The sequence below is a fragment of the Acomys minous genome (genome assembly GCF_964271855.1).
Source record: "Acomys minous genome assembly, chromosome: 11".
NCBI lineage: Eukaryota > Metazoa > Chordata > Mammalia > Rodentia > Muridae > Acomys > Acomys minous.
This window is the reverse complement of record NC_140492.1, coordinates 85,960,623-85,980,488: the sequence shown is the minus strand read 5'-3', so window position 1 is coordinate 85,980,488 and position 19,866 is coordinate 85,960,623. Positions and strand designations below refer to the sequence as shown.

Genomic DNA, 19,866 nt, shown 5'->3' with positions numbered 1-19,866 from the left:
CATGTGCTTATGTACATTTTCCGCTTACTGTGTAATTTTTTCTGTTGCCAAATTCAGGGCATCCAGATGCATTTGAGCCAGCCGTAATCCAGGAAATGTCAAAAAAGCCCCAATGAGTGAACAGAAAACAGCCAGGAAAAATTTGAAAGTAAGTTTTGAAACAGGACCCCTAAAAATAAAGTTTTAAAAAAAGCTGATAAATTTTTTGTTAACTTACTAAGAACCATTTCTTTTCCCATTCAGGTAATTTCAAATCACAATTATGTCAGTACACTAAGGTATGTATCTAGAAAAATCCTGGTCTTATTCATAACAGATCTTGGCATCTCTCTTTAATGGCAGCCAGCAATGCATACAGCACATTAATGACATATGGCTTGGGTATAAGCTTTCATCTTTGGAGACTGTGGGATTATAAGAGCAATAGCTAAGAATTTGGTAGAGGGTTCTAACTTCAGACAACTGTACAGAGCATGAATAAGCTGCTCCTACAAGTGATGGCTGCAGGCTGGGCATGAAGCTTAGGGTGAGCCCTTGCTTGCCTGCATGTGCCTCTGGCCTGAATGCCAACACTGCAATGAGAGAAGTGAGAGTCCTGGTATAAGGAGTTATTTTTACTGATTAAAATCAACATTATTTAGAGCCAAAACTTTTATTTAAGAATGGAAAACGTTAAATTTAGATAATGCTTAACTTTTCTAAAACTTACTGAGATTCTAAACCTTGCTTTTCAAGAAACTGCATCGCACTGTCTGAAAAATTTGTAAACCCTGTAGGAGAAAAAGAGAGAACTCCCATCATGGGGTGAAATGCAGACTCCCCTAGAAAACACAGCGTCTTATACTTTAGTGATGAGGTACACTCTTTTGCATGTTAATTAGCATCAATAATGTAATTAATATTCCTGATACTTGTACAGTCCATGAGTACATAAAATTTGAATTCATCTTTTACCATTACAGAAATGGATTTAACTTAAAGAAAAAACTGAGGGTGCAGTATTATGGAGAAAATGTTAATAAAAACTTTGAAAAACAACAATAATAAAGATCTCATTGAAGATTAATAAATGTTAGTTAGCACATAAACCAACTTTAAGTTTAAATATTTATCAGATTAAAATTTACTTAAATACTGAAATAAAAATTTTACAGTTGTACACAGCTTTTACCTGTTTCAAGTCCAAACTCCAGGTAATTCTCTGTTACGATCAAAACTGCCATAGCTTTAACGAAGAAAAAAAATCCAAAGGTGACACAAACTGATCTTTCACCACCATCTTCTACTTTAAAATAGTGTGTAGTTAATGAAAATAGAACTTTGCTGCAGAAGGAAAAGTTCAGGAAAAACCACAAATAACTTGTGGGAGCTACGCACAGCCATCTTTACATGATGCAAATGCCAAAAGAAGTAAACAGTGTTCTACTGGATTGTCTCTCAGATGTTCTTTGGAAGTGAAAACTAATGAAAATCTTAATGGAAATGGAATAGAAACAAGAAGAAAATCTAATATGAGTTTATATTAAATTAAGGAAAAGTATATTAAAATTAAGTTGTAATTACATAATGTATTTCTTATGGATATGAGTCAAATTTAATGAGGGTGGCCACAGAATTCTATGCCAATAGGTTCATGACAATAATAGCATAAAAAGGAGAGGGTAAGATTTTAGCCAGCTACTCTTATTGAGCATATTTACCAAGCATTTATGTTTATAGTACTTATGTTGATAATTAAATACCTAATACAATACCGCAGGGTCATTTATAACTTTAACAATTTAAAAACTGAAAATTACTAGTAGCTGGTAGTAAGCTGTTACAGGAACACTGTTTAAGACGTCATTCATAAGAGGGTTAGACAAAGACAAGTTGCAACTGAGTGTTCCAAACCAGTCCAAGTTTCACCATGTTCACCTTGAACACCAAACTAAAGGACCATGTTTCCTGAACCCCACATAACACATACCCCCTCAACTGAACTGGGATCAAGTCAAATATGAACCAAGACTACAAACCATGCTCCTTGAGTGGACAAGTCAAGCACACATACAGTGCGGCAACAACCAAACAGAGACCCAAGCAGCTCTCATGCGTGTCACGCTAAGCACTGGAACAGTGAGCTGTGTCTTAGTATTAATCTAAAGAAACCTGTGCCAGGGGTTAAGCAAAAACCTGAAAGCTATGCTCTGACATTAGATTTAAACCTAGGCAGTCATGACACAGAGCCTGAGACGTAGCACTCTACTTACCTGCCTCCACAAACTACACAACAGCACTTAATAGTTATGGATGGCAGCGCAGAGGCAAAAGATGGAATCTTCTCAACTAGTTAAGCATTCTTGTTATATTTTTCAAAGGTAGCAAGCTCTATGCTAATGTGGAAGTTAATTTTTGCACTTTACTTTAATGATTCCATCAATTAAAGAATGAAAGGAGTTAGGATCCCAGCCTAGGGCCTGATGCTTTCTAGGCAGGTGCTCAACCACTAAGACATATGCACAGCCTGCTAAATTATTTCTATAGCAAAGAATAAATCTTCAAGTCTTCTCTGGAAAGCTGACAATCTCTTCAAAGTACAGAGGAATGTACAGAGCAGTACTGACGCTTGGATCTTGCAGTGCAGGACTTTGTGGAGCATCCGTGCCTCATTCCTCCTAAAATCCCTACGATGACTATGTAAATCTTACCTGAACCAGCAGTCAATCCTTTCCCTATTTTGACTAACACCTACTCAATCATTTATGAGCAGCTAAGAGTATAGTGTGCACTTCTGAACTTGGCATGATTCTATGCTATCAACCTTAAGCAAATTATCAAATTTATATGATGCTAATTTCAAATCAAATGATTCATAGACATTTGTCAAAAGCATAATTTCCATGTTATTTTAAGCTTTCCATGATTTTTTAGCTTCTTTTCCATGAAACCATTAAATATAACACAATATTATTCTTCTCAACTTTTATACATAAAGGGATTTTGCCTATTATGCTATCATCTATAGTTACAGAAAAAACTCTTCAATACCAATTATTGGATAAAGCCTTGAGGAACTATATTTTATATTTATCTTAAAATTATAACACTAACACACACACACACACACACACACACACACACACACACACACACACACACCTTAAAGTTATACTTCTTGAATTGATTCCCCCAAGAACCAGAGACTAAGAGAAACCTCAATTCCAGGGATGAAAAAGCTGTTCTGAGTTGTTGCACAGGGTTGCCCAAGTGACCCCCAGAACAATATAGGGTATTGCTATTATTCTTGGTTTGTCTTAGAGGTTGAGGGTAAGACACAGTACACATAAGGGGTGTGTCTTGGATGATTTGATCTAACATAAAAAAACTACTCTAGCTTCCATAGTAATACCAGACAGGGAGAGAAGAAATCAACAGCTCTGTCTAGCAGTGATGCTTATGAACCACAACAATGACCAACATGGTAAGATGCAATAGTGGCCCTCATAGTTTGGTAGTAACCAAATAGTAGCATTCACATTTTGGTAGTAACCAACCCTAAAGGTGCAATAGTGGCACTCATAGTTTGGTAGTAACCAAATAGTAGCATTCACATTTTGGTAGTAACCAACCCTAAAGGTGCAACAGCGGCAATCATATTTTGGTAGTAACCAGCGGCGGTCTAATTGGACATACTCATATATATGAACAGTTGTATTCATATTTTGGTAGTAACCAGCAGCGGTCTAATTGGACATATTCATATATGAACAGTGGTATTCCTGTTTTGGTAGTAGCCAACATCAGGGAAATCATACCTGATACTTGGAACCTAGAAACTACCTGGGACTGGTGAAGTCATGGATCTCAGAAGAGAATCTACCATCTTCTACTTTACTAGACGAGCATAATTCCTAACTACATTCTACAACTTTTTTTCTTTTAAATTTTTCAAAACAGAATTTCTCTGTATATAGCCCTGCCTTGGCTTCCTCAATGCTGGGATTAATGGTACGGACCATCATTGTCTAGCTAAAACTTATTCTTATAACTTACAGGTACGGTAATCTCAAAGCTGCAGAGGTAACAGACCCTATGATAGACCTTGATATTATTATTATTATAAAAATGGTCATATTGTCAAATTGCCTCCTAAATACATTTATACCTATAGATTCTCATTATTTCAACCGTGGTCAGAGAAGCTGCTTTTTAGAAGGGGAAGCAGAAACTTGTAATTGGTCAAAGTACTAAGAACAGTTGACTGACTGCTCATCCTCAAATGACACATCAATTTGGATGAATATATTTAACCTTTTTTTACTTTTCTTCCTAACACACAGCTATTTACAAGCTATGAATTTTTTTTTAGATTTGTATTTTAATTCTGCAGTGCTAGGAATTGAGCCCAGAGTCTCTCATATGCTACCCAAACTCTCTTATTACTGAGCTGTAAGGATGCCTTTGCAGAAATGGCAGGGTGGGTACTACCTACAGTGCCACTGGCTAAGCACCCCTCCCTCCCTCCCTCCCTCCCTCCCTCCCTCCCTCCCTCCGGAATTTCATACATGTATACACTGGAATATGATCATATCCTCCCAGCTCCCCCTGAAACTCCTCCTTGCCCGCTCCAACTTGTTCCTCTATATACTTCACTCTCCCTTTTCATCAGCACATAAAATTGCTGCCCATATGTGCACAGGCATGGAGCCATACATGGGAGCATGGATACAAGAGGCTATTTCCTCAAAGTAGAATAATTCTTCCTCCTCCAGAAGCTATGACCTGCCAGTAGCCTCTCAGTAAGGGGTGGGGCTTTAAAAAGGATGCTTCCTAGTGTGTGCTAGAATTCTGCCTGGCTGGATCTGGTGCACTCTGTGTACATCTAACACAGCTACTGGGATTTCATGGTGGTGATAGTGATGTCATATTCAGAAGTTGTTCACAGCACTTCTCCTCATCCTCCCATTCTTTCCTTCCAAGACACAGCTGTGCCATCCTTCAATGCCTCAGGGCACTGACCCCTCGTTAGGGAAACACTGTTTCATGTTATTGAAAATTGAAACCAGAATTTCCACAGAAGCAATTTCCAACTCCTTCACTGACATAGAAACAAACAAACAAACAGTGGCCAGAATGACTTTTCAAAAAACTACATCTACCGCTAAATTATAGAATTAAATACTATCAATCCTAAAAGCAAACAATACTAAAGATAACATGACTCAGACATTAAGTGTGACCTTGCTCTCTTAATAGAATCCCGTAACACAGATGCCTAAAACACAATTATCCTTGACTCGATTTATACTGCATATTAGATAAACTGTAAAACAAAGTATCTATTTACTTATTTATTTATACATACCTGATCAGAATAAAGCCTCCTTATAACTCACTAAAACATAAAACATAAAAAAAAAATCTGCAACGAAGTGTGATGATGTGGCCAATTCATATCTTCAGGCTTTCTTTCAATAAGCCCCAAAGGCCCTCTTGAATTAGACCAGTAAAACTACCATCATCTGGTTGTAATCCACACTATGACATCATCTATAATGTGCACAGTCCTCTTCCCTCCCATCTACCTAATCAAAGACTGCAGTGAAAGGTCAACATCCTTCAGATGCCTTCTCCAATCAAGACTATTCTCTTCTTCTGGATTTACGCCAGCACTTAGTTCTACAACGCACACACTGTGCACCCATATGCTGCAAGGACTGCTGTGTGACAAAGCTGTAAAGAGCATTCCACTGCTCTACAGCGTCTAGCTGAATCTTGGTTCTACTCTTACTACGTGAGTTTTCACATCAACTTCTTTTTTTGTCTCTTTACCTGTGAAAGGCAGAGGGAAGAATGGGAGGATACAAGGGATGGGATAACCATTGAGATGTAACAAGAATAAATTAATAAAGGAGGAAAAAAAAAAACAAAACCATAGAGGTCTAGTTTGAAAATCAGAGTCTAGTCTCAGCAATACATCAATGTTTTCTAGATAACTGAATTCAGTTAATTAACTGAACTCTGATAACAGGAAGGAAAAGGGAATGCACACATAGACTGACATCACAATGCTACAACCTTTTAACCTTTTCCATGAAATTTTAGGAGGTAAGATTCTATACGGTATAGCAGTCATGCTGTGAGCTTAAAATAGAGGTTAGCTGACCTCTATATGGAGAGCGGTTCAGACTCCACTGCTATTCCCTTCTGTGCAAGCAGGGAACCAACCCCATTTTGACTCTAATACAAAAATTGCCTCTGAAGAAAATAACCTGGAGGCAAACAGAGTTTAAATTAAGTCATTAAACAGAATGATTAAATAATATTGGAAGACAGCAATGATGCTCAACTTCAGTGAGAGGTACACACTGACGAACCCATGATAAGCTGAGACAGTCGAACTAACAAATGCACAGACTAACCCTAACCTACTGAACACTGCAGCTAAGAAACACTGCTGTGAAGAACTGATTAGCTGTTCTTGTGGGCACACAAAGCCTAGCAGCTCCAACTGCTCGGCACCCTGAGGGTATTGTATCACATGTTACTAAGCCCAGCAAAGACCAAACTTCCAAGTGTGATTTACATAAACTGTTATTTTCTCACTGCCTTGAAAAGAAAGGAAAGGAACGGGAGACTTGGGGGACTTACTGAAGTTCCTCTGGAAACAGCTTGTAGACATGCAGGTAGGAGAAGGAGAAGTACACAAACCAAATTACTCCAAAAGACCAAAAGCCAATGACATTATGGCTTTTTTACAAGATGAGCTTCAACACTACCAAATTATTCTTCAGTACAACGAGCAAATACTGCTTACATACAGAACTTCCATTTTCCCCTTCAAGTTTAGTAAGTAAGAAAGATCTTAATCAATATATAAAGTGACTAGCTTAGAGCAATGATGTAACCAGATAGTCATTGTTTCCTGAGAAGTGGGAGAGAGCAAAATAAACCATATGTATATAACAACGAGAATGTTGTTCTTAATAGCATCTTTGAAAGGTATGGACAGTGGAATTATGTCTTCAGCACTAAAAAGATAGTGAAAATCTAGAATTCTATACCCAATCTGATGACAGTATAAAAATAAGGCCCCTTCAAAATCACAAAGTCCAAAACCAGTTATTGTACGTACTATGGCTGAAAGTTATATCAACCCATTTGAACAAGCCAAGGAAAACAATGACTCCTGAAAAACAGGACTACTGGGGGGGGGGGGGAGTACAAGGAACTCTTACAAGGACCACAGAAGTAAGTCCCAAGATAACAGTCACACAGCCAGACTGAAAGGCAAAACAGTCCTAATAAAGCCAAGGCAAAAGAAATTTTTGTAATTACTTTATAATACAGTTGTAAGTATTGGTAGGCCAGTACTGAACGGAATTACTAAGAAACACAAAAAAATTGTAAGGTTTTACAAAAAGTAGTGATTTATTTTAAAAAATCACAAATGAACCCACAGGGCCTTCCAATGCTCACACATGAATACTTAGGCACCAGCTACGCTAGGTGTATAAAAAAGGAGAAGGAACAGTATAGTCTGAGAATGAGAAACTCTCTCTAGTATTAACAGCACACGCCTGAGGCTGACACACACAAAAATTTGAGTTATAAGACAGCTTGGGGCAGATCTGTCTTAAAAGAGCAACAAACCAAAATACAAAACTACACTCATTGGTTTGGAGAAGAAAAGAAAGCCTTCATCTGCCACAATAGATAACTTATTTAGAAATATGAAGTTTTATTTATGATTGCATATATGATGCGTATGGGGAGGGGTGGTAGGCAACTTCATGGAGCAGGTTCCCTCCCTCCATCTTTGCATGGGTTTTAAGGGTTGAATACAGGATGTCAGCCTTGAACAGCAAGTACTTTTACCTGCTAAGCCACCTTACTGGCTTCTAAAATATGGAAAAGTTTAAAAGTCAGAAGAAACAGCAAAGATGGAAAATAAAATAGAAAACAGAAGAGTCACATTGAAAGTATACATGGAAGTGTGTCGAGTTACAGGAGAATTGTCATCTGGAATCCAAGCACCCTGAGGGTACTGTTAGGACTGAGCTCAGTTGACTGTCTTCAAGATCCTATTCTCTGAGCTGAAGAGATGGCTCAGTGGTTAAAGAGTGCTTGCTGCTCTCGCAGAGGAGCTGAGTTCAGTTGCCAGCAACCAGATCAAGTAGTTCACAATCATTTAGAACTCCAGCTCCAAGGCCACCTACTTCTGAACCTACACCTTCATGGCATACAGAAACAACTACACATTTTAAAAAGTCTCATATTAAGAAAACTTGGCTTCTGTTATAATGTACTGAAATAAACCAAATATTATCTTATAACTATTCTTTTTAGAATGGCAGAAGCAGCATACTATGACTGTGATTATCAAATAATTCTTCTGGCACATGTAGCAATACCTAATTCATTAAAAAATCGCAAAGGAGACTATACTTAGACCATATTAGTCAATATCTAAACATAAAATATTGTCTATTACTTTTCACAAATTTGTGGTTATTTTAAAAAACATGATCATGTTTCTACTTAAGGGATTTTCATATGAAGTAAAATTTTTTTAACTATGGGAATAGAGATTATATAATTATTTTTGTGACTATTACAAAAATGCTGATATTTCTCCCCTATTCAAATGATTAAGCTATCCACATCTATTTTTATTGGTAGAAAAGCAACTAAAACACATTATTACACTTTTCATTCTACACTACAAAACAAAGAGACAAACAAAACCCTAAAAACAGCACCAAAACTCTACTTATACCCTATCTACTAAAATCCTTTTCAAGATAATCATTCCAACTCAATGGCACAAAGAGTTTGTAACATTACCTGAAAATTTATTCATAGTTTCTTAGATGTGCAGGCTTAATTACTACTTAGAGGAAAAAAAGTTCTTCCAGAAGTTAGGAAAAATATCTTGCATGTTGTAAACTACATCACAAAATAAGCTTACAAAGAACCAGGCTCAATCTGACCAGATTATAGAGAAAAATACCTACCAGAGATATTTGAAAGCATACATATGAGCTTTATTTTAAAAACAAAAATGACCATGGTTATAGATTAAAACAAAACAACGAAGGCTACCCTCGAAATTTTAGTTTCAGGAAAAAAAAATTCACTTCCTAGGTAAAAGGAGCAAGTCAAACTGATTATAAATTAGTAGACAGAAAGTAGACACTATTATTCAGCTTCCTTCTTTCATTCCAGGGTTCTGACCAGAAATCTTAGTACTCTGAAAAAACTGACGTCACAAAAGGCCCGTACAAGTTTAAAAAACAAGCCTGGGGCTAGCAAACTGGCTCGTCTCTTAAGGCCTTTGTTGCCAAGCTTGACAACCTTAAACTTGATCCCCAAGAACCGATGTGGATCGTGGACCTCATGTTATGCCTTGACCTTCACACGTGTGAGTGTGCACACAGAAGACAAGCTTAGACATGTTTGTTATATGGAGCTCTCAAGTTCAAGGTAGTACCTTGGCTAAGAGTCTGCTCCTTTCTCACTGGACTTGACATCTAAAGCAATCTCCTTCAGAGTTCCAACTTTGATATTAATTTAAACAGAACAGTTGCACAAAGGAAGAGTATAGTAACTTGCAGCCTTTAAGGGGTTACAAGTAGTGACTGAGCTGCACTACTTTGCTATAGCTATCTATTTCCCACAACAAATAACTTACATAACTTTGCATGTCTACAGATAAAACTGTCTCAACTAGAAAACCTTAGGACTTCTTTTCATTTAAACTATTTACACTTCTGGTTTTATAAAAATTTTCATATCTACATTCATGGCAAATTAAAAACTTAACTAGGTATAAAACCATGCACAATGCCTTTTGAACTTTACACCTTTGACCCCCACTGTAGAAATGTGACTAATGACTTAGCTCTTTAGCTGAGCCCAGTAGGTCTAACTGAGAAGCCACAGAATGCTTGGCAGCGTAGCTTTCTTCTTGAAAGTCATGTAACTGGCACATCACTCTGTGCTTCGGTCTAGTCTCAAAGAAAGTTTATTTAAAAGCCAACCTGTATGTCGTGATCTACTTTAACATTTAAATGTTTTAGTTCTATCACACATTACTGGCTTTTGCTACGATGATTCTAACTTTTTCCTTTTCATTTGTTCATAAATGAGAATGCTGCATGATCCCAAGATCAATAGACTTTTTCCTGTAACTCTAAGATATCAACACAAAGCAAAGAGGACCACTACAGCTGCTTCCTTGTCCTGCAAGGTCTTGTCATCTTCCTTATACCACACCGCATGACATAAATGGGACTGAAACATAAGGACTGGGTCACCGATGGTGCACGGAGCTACAAGCCAAAAAGGAAGGGAGCTAAGATGAGCGTGGGTGTGAGAGTGCCCTGATGACAGGAGGCGGCACACTTCCAGGGTCCAACATTTAACTTTGGTATCATACATTCAAAATGTCCTTCTCCTTCTCTTAGGACTCTTGAGACTATAGAAATCATTTCTGCTGTCTGATTAAGTACATCAATATAAATGAAGAAAGAAATAAAAATACAACCAACATGATTATGGAAATAAAACAATTGATTTATGACTATTCATTGACCTGATTGAGTTATATGTATCTAATTTGAGAACTACTTTAACCACGGGCATTTCATTATCAAAATCTGCGGAGAATTTGTGAATCAATTAATGTATATGTGCTTGGAATTCCGCAAAGCTACTGTCCCATGTAGTCAATGGAGACCCGTGTTTGAGTCATAAGCAGGGAAATATGGTAATGAAATGAAGAAATCCCAGACAGAAGTCACTTCTAGGAAGGAGGATGTAGTTCGTAGAGTTAAAGATAACAGTTACAGCCAGGACAAGCGTGGGCTGTGAGTACACTCTTCTTTGGTGTCAATAGAGGTATCTGGCATTTAGTTTTGGTCTCTTGAATGTGCATACCTGCAGTAGCTCATACACACAGGCTCAGTGTGCAACTCTACTTCCTTTCTGTCCCCTCACCTCTTCAGGACAAGTCAAAGCTTAAAGAAAATGACCTGCACTGCAAACCCACCCCTCTCCATACAACTAGGAGCACACAGCGAACCCAGTATTCCTGTGCGGAGATGCTGCTGTTTCAAAACTTTCCTGAGAACAGCACTTAAATGGAGCAGAGCTAGTTGGATGCTGCCATCACATGACACAATGTGAAATAAAATAAAAAATGACAGAAAATATGAGAGTAGCTATTACAGGTGTGTTTCTGGTAGTAACATACTAGTAGCTACACCACAAAAAATAATCTGCATAGGAAGCATATATATCCCCATATATGTATAAATAGTAACTAAAGTGGAGAAAGAAGCATTCCATAAGGAATATTTATCATTAGTATCTTAAACACAAAATAATGTAATCACAAAACAAGCAGGTTCATACAAGGGATAAAAAAATGAACAGCTCATGAACATTTTAAATGGAAGTAGTCCAAACAATAAACACAGTCGTGAGTCGCAAAGAAAATCTTCTAGAAAACTTACACTTATATTAACCACATATATGAAACACAACTACAATTCCAGATGCTACTGTAAGAGACTCTACTTCTTCAGCAGTAAGTATCCCAAAAATGTCACAACGATGAGAAACTCACCAGAGAGATAACTACAAAAAGTTCTTTAGTTCATCTAAAGGGTAAACAAACAGGACTTCACAGTAAAATTTCAGAATACCAAAAAAGTTCCAAGAGACTCGTACTTAGGTAGGGAGGAGATACAACATGGGTGTCAACAGAGCACCCAGTTCTTCAGCAATTCAGAATTATGAAGAAAAATTGGTTTTGAATTTTCAACTGAGCCAAATTATCAATCAATAAAGAGAGCTTGAGGCACACAAAACTTCCAAACCACTTTTCTAAAGACATTGCAGGAGAGTTCTTACTTTCAAATAGAGTGAGCCAAGAAAGAGATCAAGACACTAAAAAAGGGACACAGGGAATTCTTCTTAGAGAGCAAAGAAAAATATTCCAGGACAAGAACTGTGTCAAAGCTTATGAAGACCAAACAGGAGATGGCCGAGCAGGTGAGCATACCAGACGGTAAGCTTGAGGACCTGAGTTCAGCTTGAGACCTAGATGGAGGAGAAAACTGACTCCTCAAACTGTCCTGCTCGCTCCCCAAAGTAACACATTAAACATAATTGCATTAGGTTTATAAATAAACGAGGGCTCCATAGTTATTCTATGGAAAACAAAATGGAGTACTAATCTGCTGATAAACCATAGCATTGGGAAAACTTAGTTTCCATGAAATAAAAATAAATTATTCAATGAAGGCAATAAAATCTGTTTTACTACAAACAGTATTTTCACAGGTTGCACAGTAAACTTAATAAAATGCTATCTCTGTTGGGTGGAATGGGGTGAGGAAAAGGAAAAATTACAACATATACATTCTAGGGTCTAAAAATATTTAGTAATTAGGCACCTGGAAGCAAATTCCTTTATTCTCATCATACCCAAAAGGTTCCTTAAAGAGGCAAAATGTCCATTAGCCCTTCAACAAGCTGCGTGGGTAAAAACGGAATGAGGTGGCATCTTTCTGTATGTTTTACTTTTTTGTGTTGTTGTTGCTTTGGGTTTTTGTTTTGTTTTGTTTTTGAGACAGGGTTTCTCTGTGTAGCCTTGGCTGTCCTGGACTTGCTTTGTAGACCAGGCTGGCTTCGAACTCACAGAGATCCACCTGTCTCTGCCACGCCGAGTCCTGGGACTACAGTCGTGAGCCACCACACCCAGCTCTACCTTTTACTTTTTAAACTACCATACTATTTTGAAATTTTAAGAAGGTACATAAAGAATTTTGATTGAATATGACCAAGTTGTACTGTATACATAAGAAACTGTCAAATAATAAATTTAACATATCCTAAAACTCTGTAAAGAATTCAACAAAGGAAACTTCTCTAACAATCAATGAATGTTTTAAAAATTAAACATGTCTAATAGTATTAAGTTAAAAACCAATTAAGTTTGCACTGTTAATGATGGTTTGAAGGATACATTGCGAAAGACAGAACCAGGAGGCACCAGACTAGGCTGATGTTCATTTCCTGCGTAGGCTTCATGAAACTGTAATAGACTTCAGTTACTAAATACACGATGGTAGCAGCCACCGTGAAATCCACCAGCCATTGGTATTCAGGAAAGTAATGCAATGCTGAAAAATAAAAGTCCAAGAAAAGTTCAGGTTAAAATTTAAGTGTATGAGGATATATCCATATAATTTTAAGTGTGTCAGACTTTAGTGTATTTGCAGACTTGAACTGTAAAATTTACAAATATTAAAAATGCAGCAGTCAAATTTTTGGCATTTAAAGCTAAATTCTGATAGTTCATAAATTAAGTAATGAAAATAATCCGGAACTGATTACTACAAGTTATTTAAATTGCTGTTAAAGCATGAATGCAAATATATTGTTTTCTTAACAGCTTATTTTTACGAAAATTACACGAATAATTTTCCTTTGGTGTACCTAGCTATGTTTACATTAACATCACTGAATACAACTTGCTTTAAAATTCAAAAGTTTTACACTGATTTCAGAGTTAAACTTTGCTCTTAACCACTGATACAGGACTAGTCTGTAAGTTACTGCACATACAGTAAGTCAACAAACACGCTTCTTACTCTCTTTAAAAAAAAAAAGATACAATAATGGATTTATGTAAAACCACTGCCCTTCAACAATGATTCCATAATTCCACGCCTACATTAAAAAAAGTCTCTGACAGGACATGTAGTTCCACTGCTCTATGTATTTCATCTAAACTTTTTATAAAGCACAGTATGGCTTATTTCCTCCTGAGTGTGAAGGTTACCAACTATGTACACAGCCAACCAAAGTAAAGCAGATATTCTTGGCCATATATTAACCCATACACCACCTTTTTATGTCTATTTAATAATATAACAGCATACGTCTCTTCAGTAGGCCACTGGGGGTAAAAAGGAGTTCCCAGAGGGCAGAAAGCTCAGTCGTAAAGAGCTTGCTTGTATGAGGCACTTGGCTCAATAAGGAGCGCCACATAACGGGAGACGTTCAGAGAAACCCTCTGCATAGCTGTGCACACATGGCACGCATTCACAACAGCACAGAAACATCAAGGCCCACTTCACTGCAACTCTGGTTAACAGGAGTGTTCCTGATATTAAATAACAAGTTTTGGAACTAGGACCATTTGCAAGTAGTTCTCAAAGAGTTTACATGGAATCATATGTTTAAGAAACTACATGCTACGGAACGGACCTAGGAGGTCATCTGCACACATGCAATAGCTGTGGGAGTCCTGAGGCAGGGGCGGGGCTGCCTCTGCTCACAGCCCCTGCCTGTGGGTCCCTCCTCTACCTGAGCTGCCTTGCCTGGCCTCAGTACAAAAAGATCCAACTAGGCTCACTGCAACGTGATATGCCAAGGTGGGCTGAAACCCATGGAAGGTCTCCCTTCTTCTTAGGAGAAGAGGAGGGGTGGTGAGAAGGAGGGACCGGAAAGATGGGGGGGGGGGAAGCTGTGATCAGGCTGTAAACAAATAATAGATGATGATAATAAAAATAACTACATGCTAAGCCATATTACCAAAGTGCATCGTTTCAGTTAAAATAGCCAAGTTCTCGTTGGTTTGTTTTGTAATACCCAAAATAAAACTGTGCCAAATTATTTTTTTTATAAATTAGAAAAAAAAATCTATAAAACGATTCCTAGTGATTTTCTGCTACGATTGGTGCCTAGTCCAATCGCCATCAGAGAGGCATCAACCCAGCAACTGATGAGAACAGATGCAGAGGCCCACAGCCAAACATTAGGCAGAGCTCAGGGAACCCCACAGAAGAGGGGGAAGATGGATTGTAAGAACCAAAGGGTCAAGGACAGCAGGAGAATCAACAAAGCATGGCTCACAGGAGATCAGAGACTGAAGCAGCAACCAGAGATCCCACACAGGGTCTGTGCAGGCCCTCCACATACATGCTGTGGCTAAAGCTTTGGGATTTTGTTGGACAGCCTACAGTGGGAGTGGGGGTGTTTCTGACCCTATTGCCTGCTAGCAGTACCTTTTCCCTCTTACTAGGTTGCCTTGTCCAGCCTTGATATGGGGGTTTATGCCTGGTCTTATTGTAACCTGTTATGCTGTACTCAGTTATTAACACAGGGAGGCTTGCTCTTTTCTGAAGGGAAACACGAGCAATGGATCTGGGTGGGGGCGGGATTGGAGGAGGAGAGACTGTGCTTGAGATGTATAAGAGAAGAAGAAAGAAAAAGAAAAAGAAAAAAAAAAGGAGATTGGTAATTGATACCTACAACAAGACCTCTGAGTATAACATGATTGGCAAAGTAGCTGGTAATTTTTTCAATAAATATTCGCTGTTAATAAAAATAGCAACAATATACAGAAACTAGTGAGCACTTTTGCACATATGCAGAACTAAGAAAAACAAATGTGATAACTAGTAATCAAAATAACAAGGTGTTTGTAAGAGTGCATGAAAAAGTAAAAAGAAAAAGAGGATGGCCATCAATCTTAGCTAATGAGACTGATTTATGAAACTTGTGACTGGCATCTGTGGGCTTTAGGTTGCTGCTCTAGATAGTTAAAAATTTTTATATAACTAATAATGCCCACTGATAAAGATTCTGATGCTAATCTATATCATAAAATTATTTTATATAAGATGGTAAATAAATATTATGGTTTTGTTGAAGTTGGTATGACATAGTACTAGGAAAGATCAAATTACAAAACAATACTTTATGCATTATTTGAAGTATTGTTTAAGCTGATGTAGCATCATTACAATATAAGACAAAATAGACCTAAAATCCAAAGTAATCAGAATAGATAAAAAAAAAATGAGACTACAAAATCATCAATGGCAAATCTACCAAAAGGACGTTGAAAATTTTAAGATCTAAGTTCATAAAAGAAAAACTACTACAACTAAAATTATAATCTGACCCTCAAACAGCAATAGTGAGTGACTTCAACACCACACTCTCTCAAATCGGCAGGTCATCCAGACAAAAGCTAAACAGAGAAATGCTGGAGCTATCAGATGTTATAAACCAATGGACCTAGTGGATACTTACAGAACATTTTACCCAAACACAAAAGTATACACCTTCTTCTCTGCATCTCACAGAACCTTTTCAAACTCTGACCACATTCTCAGACACAAAGCAGGTCTCAACAGATACAAAGAAATTGACATAACTTTCTGCATCCTATCAGATCACCATAGATTAAATCTGGATTTCAACAACAGAAACAACAGAAAGCTTACAAACTCATGGAAACTGAACAACTCTCTACTGAAGGAAAAATGGGTCAAGACAGAAATAAAGAAAATAAGTTTAGAATTCAATGAAAGTGAACACACAGCATACCCAAACTTACTGGATACATTGAAAGTGGCTCTAAAAGGCAAGCACATAACACTAGTGCCTACACTGAAAAAATAAAACAAACAACAACAAAAAGCCAAAAAAAGAGAGCAGCTTAATAGCACACCTGAGAATTACAGAATGAGAGAGAACTGGGGGGAGGGGGGGCAGATATCAAACTCAGGGATGAAATCAACAAAATAGAAAAAAGCCACAGAGAATGAATGAAATGAAGAGGTGGTTCTTTGAGGAAATCAATACAATTGATAAACCCTTAGCCAAATTAACTAACAGATGAAAAGATCCAAATTAATAAATTTAGAGACGAAAAACTGGAACATCACAATGGAAACCTAGGAAATCCAGAAAATCTTAAGCACTTCACCGAACTAGAAAATGTAAAAGAAATGGCTAACAATCTAACAGTTAAATCAAGATCAGATAAACAATTTAAATAACCATAAACTCTCAGTGAAATAGAAGCAGTAATTAAAAGTCTACCAACCAATAAAAGCCCAAGGTAAGATTAATTCAACACAGAATTCTAATAAGCCTTCAAAAAAGAATTAATACCAACGCTCCTCAAATTATTCTGAATGAACATTGTTTAATTCTTTTTAAGAGGCCACAATTACCCTAATACGTAAACCTCACAAAGACCCATCAAAAAAGAGCATTAACAAACCAATATCCTGGATAAATATAGATGTAAGAATTTTCAATAAAATATTTGCAAAATGAATCCAAGAACAAAGTAGACTTCATCCCAGAGATAGATAAATGTAGTCCACCAAATAAACATATTTAAATAAAAAAAAATCGCATGATTATCTTATTAGATGCCTTTGACAAAATAAAGCACTCTTTCATGATGAAAGCCCTAGAGAGACTAGGGCTACAAAGGACATATCTAAATATAATAAATGCAATTTGCAGCAAATCCACAGCGAACATTGACATAGAGAAACTCAAGAATTTCCAGTAAAACCAAGAAAAAGACAAAGGTGCCCATTCTCTTCTTACCTGTTCAATATGGTACTTGAAGTAAGACCTAGAGTAATACAACAACTAAAGAAGATCAGTGATATACACAGAAAAAAGGAAGTCAAAGCATCTTTACTGGCAGATGATATGATTTTACACATAAATGACCCTTAAAAAATTCCACCAGAAACTGGTAAAAACTTTCAGCCAAGTAGCTGGATACAAGCAAACATCTATATACAAATGATAAACTGATTGAGGAATCAGGGTAACAATACCTGTCACAAACATCTGGGATACCTCTAATAAAATAAGTGAAATATTTATAGAATAAAAATTTTAAGACATTGAAGAATGAAACGGATGGTATCTAAAAAGGAAAGATGTCCCATGCTCATCATTTGGCAGGACTAATACACAATGATAACTGGCCATCCCACCAAAAGTAACCTACAGATTCAATGCAACCCCCATTGAACGTCCAGCACAATCTTCACAGAAATTCAAAATACAATCACTGTGTAGCTTCATATGAAAAAACAAAAAAAGCCAGGATAGCGTACACATTTTGAATTGTAAAGGAACTGCTAGAGGTATCACTATACCCTAGGTCAAGGTGTACTACAGATGTATATGAATAAAAACAGTACGGTTATAGCTTATTATAAACGGCCATATTGATGGGTAGACTCAAACTGAAGGCCCACACATAAGTCCACACACTTACGGACTCCTGATTTTTGAAAAAGAAGATAGAACTATACAATGGAAAAAATGACATCATCTTCTTCAAATGATGCTGGTCAAACTGGATGGCTGGGAACATGATTCCACCAGCACAAAACACTACTTTAAATGGATCATAAGGCCAGATACACTGAATCTGGCAAAAGAGAAAGTGGGGAATAGTTTTGAACTCCTCGGCAAAGGGCATGATTGTCTGAACAGAACACTGTTAACAGACACAAAGAACAACTATCAATGGAACTTCGTGAAACTGAAAAGCTTCTGTATGGCATGGGGTACCATCATTCGGGCAAAGTCACAGCTTACAGAATGAGACCGATTTTTACTAACTACATATCCAATACAGGGCTAATATTCAAAATATATAAAGAAAAACACTGGACATCAAGAAATGAATAGCCAAGGAGTAGTGGTGGTGCAGTGCCTTTAATCCTAGCACTTGAGCTATAAGTTTGAGGCCAGCCTGGTCTAAAAGAGTGAGTCCTAGGACAGGTAAGGCTACACAGAGAAACACTCATCCATAGCTAATGAAGAGTGCAAACTTGTACAATTACTATTGAAATCAGTGTGGAAGGTCCTCAGGAAGCTGAGAATCGATTTACCTCAAGCTCCTGCCTGTGTGATATGCTGCTGTAATACTCGCACAAATATACCCAAAGGATTCTATATCCTACTACAGATACACTTGCTCAACCATGGCTCACTGATACTCTATTTGTAATAGTAAAAACTAAGAAACAACCTAGATGCCCATCAACTGATGAATGAATAATGAAAATGTGGTATACTTCACAATGAAATATTACTCAGCTGTTAAATGTAAGATAACCCAGAAAGACAAATATGGTATGTATTTGCTTATATGTGGATATTAGCTTTTAAGCCCTCAATTGGCATACTATAATCTATATAAGCATAAGGATTAGGTATAAAATAATGGAGTAGTGGGGTGAGGATGATCTCCCAAGGAAGCTAAAATGAAATATGTAAGTATGGGGAGGCACAGGGGAGACTGAGGCTGGAGGATTAAATAAACAGGACGGTGGCTAAGGAGGGGCATGTCAGCAGGAGCAGCTAACACTAAGGGTCAGTTGAGGGGTCACATTAAAGCCTACTCTAGAAGCTTCCTAACATGTATACATAATATGCACAAAATATAACTGGAGTCCCCAATAACAATGCCCCATCTAGACACCTGTCATCACCAAGTGCAAACTTCAGTGCTAGGAATGGGTTACATCTAATTGCAATCCTGGCCAAAGGGGTCCCATGGAAACCCCCAACAACGCAGGCTATTGGTTGCTTTCTATAAATTCATGGTAAGGCCCTATTGCTGAAGACAACACATACAATTTCACTGACCACAAAGAAGTCGAGCTGGTGCCTAACTAGAGCCTTCCCCCCTATTGACTGGAAGGAACTCTGCATGCTACCAGACGAGAAAGATAACCACTAACTCAACTACAAACCCTGTGATCTACAATGATGGCCTGCCTGCATGATATGCTGTTGCAATGTTTGCATAAATGCTGTGGGAGCAACCAACCACTCTTTGGATTTAAGTCACACTGCAGCCATGGAACCTATGCCTGACACGGCTCAGGTGGCCAAGAAACTGACACTGGATAGGCCACGAGGCTAGGGGAAAATCAACTACTACTGTTCTGCTATAGGAGCATAATAATAAGTGATTCTTAATAACATTTTGCTATAGGTCGCTCACCGTCTTTCCTGCTTGGCCAT

At 37.5% G+C, this 19,866-nt stretch overlaps 1 protein-coding gene across 7 annotated transcripts in view; it reads right to left on the bottom strand.

Moving 5' to 3' along the window:
- Positions 1 to 19,866, bottom strand: part of TMEM161B (transmembrane protein 161B) — an 81,681-nt gene that overhangs the window by 11,098 nt on the left and 50,717 nt on the right. For 6 of the 7 annotated variants that reach the window (XM_084800719.1, XM_084800717.1, XM_084800715.1 and 3 more), the window contains 4 exons: positions 13,019 to 13,175; positions 1,172 to 1,323; positions 710 to 770; positions 29 to 169 (listed from right to left, as the gene is read on the bottom strand). In XM_084800719.1, the coding sequence (XP_084656845.1) occupies positions 29 to 169; positions 710 to 770; positions 1,172 to 1,323; positions 13,019 to 13,083 (419 nt within the window). In that variant the 5' untranslated portion in view covers positions 13,084 to 13,175. Of the gene's footprint in view, positions 1 to 28; positions 170 to 709; positions 771 to 1,171; positions 1,324 to 13,018; positions 13,176 to 19,866 lie in introns of those variants that run through there. The other variant, XM_084800721.1, reaches the window with a different exon arrangement.